Source organism: Capsicum annuum, chromosome 12 (genome assembly GCF_002878395.1).
Source record: "Capsicum annuum cultivar UCD-10X-F1 chromosome 12, UCD10Xv1.1, whole genome shotgun sequence".
NCBI lineage: Eukaryota > Viridiplantae > Streptophyta > Magnoliopsida > Solanales > Solanaceae > Capsicum > Capsicum annuum.
The window spans coordinates 120,108,219-120,115,075 of NC_061122.1; the positions used below are offsets into that span (position 1 = coordinate 120,108,219).

Below are 6,857 nucleotides of genomic sequence, written 5' to 3' on the forward strand. Positions count from 1 at the left end.
CAAAGAGTCTATAAGATCACGTATATAATATTTTTAAAATAATTACCAAGTTAATTAAATAAAACATCACAAAAGTATGAAATGAATATTTAAAAAATTAACAAATATAATTAAAAAATTATTTATAAATCTTAAACAGAAGAGATTGAGGGGGGCTGAATAAACAATATAATAAAGCAAAACATGAACATAAAAGTTTTTTGCAATTAGATATTATTTTTACTCATATAAGATTTGATTAGAGGAGGGAAGAGGGGAGGGGAGGGAGGGAAGGGAGTAATTAAGAATCTATATCTTTAAATTGTGAACAATATTCTTAAAAAAAAAACAAAACATAAAAGTTGTTTTTACAATTATATGAATATTTTTTATTAGAGATTGGGGAAGGAATGAAAGGGAGGGGGGTGAGAGGTGGAGATGGAGGTGAGGGTAGGGGGTAAGGGGTATTTTTTTTTAATTATTGAGATATAATATGGTAGTTGTAGTTGAATGTTTAAGGTAATATGATTTATCAGGAAAGAGGATAATTAAGAATCTATATCTTTAAATTGTGAACAATATTCTTAAAAAATCTGAAATATAAAAATTATTTTTATAATTATATAGTTGTTTTTCGTATAGATTTGATTAGAGGTGGGGGAAGGATGAAAGGGAGGGGGGAGGGGAGATGGAGGTGAGGGTAGTTTTTTTTTTTTTTTTTTTTTTTTTATAATTGAGATATAATATGATAGTTGATTTTTTTTTTATATAAGGTTGTTGCTGAATGTTTAAGGTAATATGATTTTACCATGAGAAAGAGGTATTCGATATCAAATATTTCATCCGCGCATCACGCGGGTACGTATACTAGTATATTATAAAGCAGAGGACGAATCAACAGAAAAAGCCACGTGGCAAGCTATTGAGAAGCCACGTGGCATTTTTTATTACAAAATTATAGATGTTGTAAGAAAATTTTTGAATTAAAAAATTTAAGTTAATAAAAAATATAAATTCAAATATACGTACTTATTAATAGGTGAACAAAAAATATCTTAACCAAACTAAAAAGTTCAAATTAATTTAAAATTTAATTTGATTATAAATTTCTCCATGATTTTAGTGTTTCTATTGTTATCTCATCTCTTAGTATTTATCATAATCTAATTTGAATTTAAATTTAAAATTAAGTTATTTCAACTCTTTATCTTTATCTCAACTGCAATTCAAAAATTATTTCAGCACTATAAATACATACACCGATATAGTTGCCAATATAGAGGAAATTTTTATATGTTTCACAATTCTACGTTGAATATTTTTAGAAAAAAACAGCTAAAATTCAAAGAAAAATAATCAAGTCAATGCAGGCAGTTCAGGGAATTAATACTGGATTATTTTAAACATCATGGCAAGGAGAAAACCTCAAGCTCTTTTGCTGCAAAGCAAAAAGAAAAAGGGGCCAAGTGGTGTCAGTGTCCCTACAATTATAGTATTAGTATACATCCTAATTATCGTTGTGATGGTGTTTTCCCTATTTTCTATATATAGATATTGGTCTCGGAGATCAATTGTTCAGACACCAGATGGTATATCAACCAACAAGGCTATTGAGCGGAAGAAATCTAATATTCCTAATTACTCTTTTATAAGCACTTCGAAAGGCCTAATAACTGTGGAACTTTACAAGGATGGTTGTCCAGACATTGTTGAAAAGTTCATTGATTTCAGTCAAAAGGGTCACTTTAAAGGGATGAAATTTACTCGTGTAATCAAGAACTTTGTCATCCACGGTAGTAAAGTTGATAGGCCTGAAGCCACAGAAGATTGGACGTCGACGGAAAAACATTCCATCCAACTGGACACAAGTCTTAAGCATGAAGTATTTATGCTTGGTACTTCCAAAGTGAAGCACGAAGGTGGAGGATTTGATTTATTTATCACAACAGCACCAATACCAGATTTGAATGACAAGATTAATGTCTTTGGCCGTATCATCGAGGGAGAAGATGTCATGCAGGAAATCAAAAAAGTAGATACAGATGACCACTATCGACCCAAAACTCCTGTACAAATCAATGAAGTAACTCTGAAGCACAAAAGCTGAACTCTTCGTCCATGAGATGCAGTTACTTGAGATCGATGAACAAAAGCAGGCAACATCATGATTAGATTTAGTTTCAGGTTATAATGGTTCAAAAATTATTGACGATTTTAATTCCTCAGAGCTCACATGTTGCGGCTTGCTATCGGTGCCTTTGATGTAAAATATGGATACATGCATTCCATTTGTGTAATTTGGTTAGGCTCTTCCTTAAAATTTCCCATAGGGTAAATAATCTTTTTTTTCTGTGTATCTTATAGTATACAGTATATTCAGAGAAAATTTTCCATTAAAAAAAAGTTTTATATGTTTTACAATTGATGATGATCTAGGGTTTCATATGAATTTTTTTTTTGATTTATTGATTGACCTCATTTTTTGTTCAATTTTATGTTGTTATTTTTTTCTTTATTTTGATAACCATCTTATCAAGTTTTCTCGGTTAATGGCTACTGCTCGAGGCAACTGTAGATTGTTTGAATTAGCTTTCATGCGTGTGAATTTTTTTTCTTTTAATATTTATTATAATTAAATTTATAATTATAAATATTGTATGATATTTTTTTTATAATAATTGATATGATTTTTAAATTTGAATTCAAAGGAATTTGAGATAGAATGACGTTTTATCTTCTTAACCTCTCTTATATATACTACTACAATAATAGGTAATATTAAGTTTCTTGGGGGTTTGGGCCACAGGTGACAAAAGAGTTTTAAAATGAGGTGTAGGTGACACAAGTCTTAATAATTGAGTAGAGGTGACAATTACTTCATTATGGTTTAAGAAAGTTTGAAAATTTTCAAAATAACCCATAAGTTTTTAAATTTACACTTTGATTCAAATGTTAGTTAATATATAACGGGGAATGAAGGAAAAAAAGACATCTTTTTCTCTCTCCTTATCCGTTGTTATTTTCTCTCTTCGCAATATTTCTTGTTCATTGTTGTTGCTGCTTTATTCATCATCTTCTGATTCATTATCATCATCTTATACTTCATTATCAACTTCATATTCTTCTTGTTGACCATTGTTGTTGTTGTTGTTACCCCAACTGCTGCTCTTTGACCAAATTCTTATGTCAAATTTTATTTTGTAAATCACTTTCAACTTTAGAATTTACTTGAGAGAAGACTTTGGTGAGTCAGATTATGCTTTTTAGTTGAATCTGGGTAACTGCTAGTGTGTTATTTTTTCAACAATAGTTTGCACGCGAACATGAATGTAATACAAAAGCAATCTGTTTAAACAGATCCATTATCTGCGGCACCAGATAAATGTTCTGTTGTGACAGTAGACTCATGTTGGATTCATATTTAAGGGTTCTAGGTGCCTGTAATATGATTATGAATCGAATAGAGGGGTATTCTGTTGCACCAGATTAGTAATCTGTTTCAACGGATAAATAATCTGTTTCATCAAATTACTAATATATTTCGAACAACAAAATACAGCTCCTGTCATACACAAAACCTAACAGATAACTCATATGTTCTTGCTATTGATACTGGAATCAAATTATTCCTTAATTGTAGACATGACATTCCTTAAGAAATAGAAATAGACAGCACGAAAATTAAATAAGAAATAAAAAGTCAAGTGCATCAAACATAATTTTTTATAAAACAAACAAAAAAAAATACATAGATAACAGAAAAAAAGCTTAATTATTATTATCATCATTATTAACATCATTATTATCTGTATGGCCAGCCGGCCAATCTTCAAAGGGCAGCAGCAGCGCCCTCCGCAGCCTGCGGATCTCCTTCATCATCCTTACTCTGACGGTGGCCAACTCCCAATGTAGGTCATGAACCTCCTTTTGCAGTTCCCTCATGGAGTCTCGTAAAATAGTGACATCCCACATAAGATCAGCCATATCTAAAAAACGTATAAGTTGACAAAACACACATGTAAACACAAAAGTAAAGAAAAGAAAGAATTCGAATGTAATGTAATGTAATACAACGTATATTTACACAAAAATCAAGAAAAAAAATTATCAGAGACAGAAAAAAGCTATCAAGTCCTTGAAGAGAAAGTAGTTGAAGGTGTAACAAGAGCGGCGAATAAATAGTGTGTAGTAGAACGAACGATTGAGTAAGGAGGGACCTATTTATAGAGGATTGAACTTGAATGAGTTAGGTAAAAAATCACAACTGTTCACCTCCATTTATTAATGACATTCTTGATTACTGTAAAAAGTTATGACTTAATTAAATTAATCAATATTATGATAAGTCATGACTTTTCAGCTTTATTATTATTAATAATTAGTTCTTTCCAGGAACCGTTTTTTACACTGTTTTGGACAACAGATAATATATCTATTGTATCAGATAAATCATCTGTTATAACAGATATATCATGATTTGCAACAAATAGATAACCTATTGCATCAGATAATATATTTGTTGTAACATATAATATATATATATATATATATATATATATATATATATATATATATTTTAAACTATATTATCTTCATGACATCCAAATTTTTTGACTTTTTAATTATATAAATTAATAAAGCAGATTTAAAGGCACAACTGTTCACCTCCATTTATTAATGACATTCTTGATTACTGTAAAAAGTTATGACTTAATTAAATTAATCCATATTATGATAGGTCATGACTCTTCATCTTTATTATTATTAATAATTAGTTCTTTCCAGGAACCATTTTTTTACACCGATTTGGACAACAGATAATATATCTGTTACATCAGATAAATCATCTGTTACAATAGATATATCATGATTTACAACAAATAGATAACCTGTTGCATCAGATAATATATCTGTTGCAACATATAATATATATATATTTTTAAAGAAATATATTATCTTCATGACATCTAAATTTTCTGACTTTTTAATTATATAAATTAATAAAGCAGATTTAAAGACACAACTGTTCAACTCCATTTATTAATGACATTCTTGATTACTGTAAAAAGTTATGACTTAATTAAATTAATCAATATCATGATAGGTCATGACTTTTCAGCTTAAAGCTTAGCTTTATATATATTAAAATAATTAGTTCTTTCCAGCAACTGTTTATTTTTTACACTGAGTTGCACAACAGATTATATATCTATTGCATCAGATAAATCATCTATTACTATAGATATATCATCCGTTGCAATAAATAGTTCAACTGTTGTATCAGATCATATATCTGTTGCAACATATAATATATATATATCTTTTTTTAAAAAAAATTATCTTCATGACATCCAAATTTTTTGACTTTTTAATTATATAAATTAATAAAGAATATTTAAAAACAAGAATATTTCTGGTGAGTTTTTTACAGTTTAAATTGTGTTTATCATTTATTTCCTTATTCTTTTCTGTGAAAAGAAATGACTTAATTAAATCAAGCTGGTGGTGACGACTTAATCTTTCCGTTTCTTTAATAACCATTTTTATTAATTAAGTTATGGCAACAGATTATATATCTGTTGCATCAAATAAACCATCTGCTTCAACAGATATACCATCTGTTGCTATAAATCGACCATCTGTTTAAGGAGCTTTTTGATTTCTTAAAACTTATTCATAAGTCGTAACAGATGAGGAATTTGATGCTTCAGAAGCGTTTTTTATTTTTGTTTATTTGTTGAATGTGTTTAGACAAAAGTCACAGTCACGACTATTCATTAACTTTTTTCTTAAAAATCATATCATCATATATATATATCTTAATTAAATTAATCCAATGTTGTGACTTTTTTAAAATTAAATAATCTTTCTTTTACGATTATAATATCATTTAGTTCCTTATTATTTATTAACGAACCATTTTTAGGAGAATTTCTCATCATGACCGCATTGCTAACTCCAACCGCCGATATGTTTTGAATAGGGAATAAATAGAATGATAATTAATTATTGAATAAGAATTAAAAATTCAAAATCGACCAAACCAAACCAAACCAAACCAAACATAGACATGAATTTTTTTGAATCCCTTATAGGTAGATCGGATATAAAAAAAGGGAAATACATATGCTAAAAGAAAGAAAAAACATAATCTAATTATTATTATTATTATTATTATTACTATTATTACTGTCAACCTGACAATTTTCATCCGGCAGCAGTAGGGCCCTCCTCAGCCTTGCTCGAAATTCGGCCAAATTCCTCTAGAGTTCATCAAACTGCCTTTGAAATTCCTACAAGGACTCGAAACAAACCTTCTTGTATGAATCTGGATCTGACATATTAGTATTGTAAGTATAGTAGAATGAACAAGAGTGAGTGAGGAGGCCGGAGGGACCTATTTATAAAATGATTGAGAATTGGAAGGGACTGGACTTAGTCAAATAAAAAGCCACGACTGTTCATATCCCTTAAAAGGAAAAATTACACAAATCTCATATTTAAGACACCATATTGCACAATGTCCCTTAATGTTTTAAAAAATTACATAAAATTCCGGATTCATATTTACTAGTGATACATATGCTATATGTATCACTGCTTAACATATGTATCACAGTTCAAAATTCTGGGATAAAATATAATTAGCAAACTATCCGGGATTTAATGCAATATTGCTAAAACTATCCAGGATTTATCTGTTGTGTGTGTTACTTAAATAATACTGGTGACTTTATTAATAAGTAAATTAGAAAAAAACGGATCTAAATACAATATTTTATCTTTTTGTTGTATTTCCGAAATATAAAGATTGGTAATCTGTTGCAAAATATATTCCACCTGTCAGATAACTTACAATATATAGACAATCTGTTGCA

The 6,857-nt window shown here is 28.9% G+C and overlaps 1 protein-coding gene across 1 annotated transcript; it reads left to right on the forward strand.

The window, feature by feature from the left end:
* Nucleotides 1-1,387: 1,387 nt before the first annotated feature.
* On the forward strand, nt 1,388-2,086 carry LOC107850210 (peptidyl-prolyl cis-trans isomerase CYP21-4-like). Its single transcript, XM_016694624.1, has one exon. It carries the CDS (start codon nt 1,388-1,390, stop codon nt 2,084-2,086), a length of 699 nt encoding a protein of 232 aa, XP_016550110.1.
* Nucleotides 2,087-6,857: the final 4,771 nt, after the last annotated feature.

What these genes read in the sequence shown, in the direction of transcription:
- LOC107850210 (XM_016694624.1), top strand. Translation starts at nt 1,388, where the DNA reads ATGGCAAGGAGAAAACCTCAAGCTCTTTTGCTGCAAAGCAAAAAGAAA.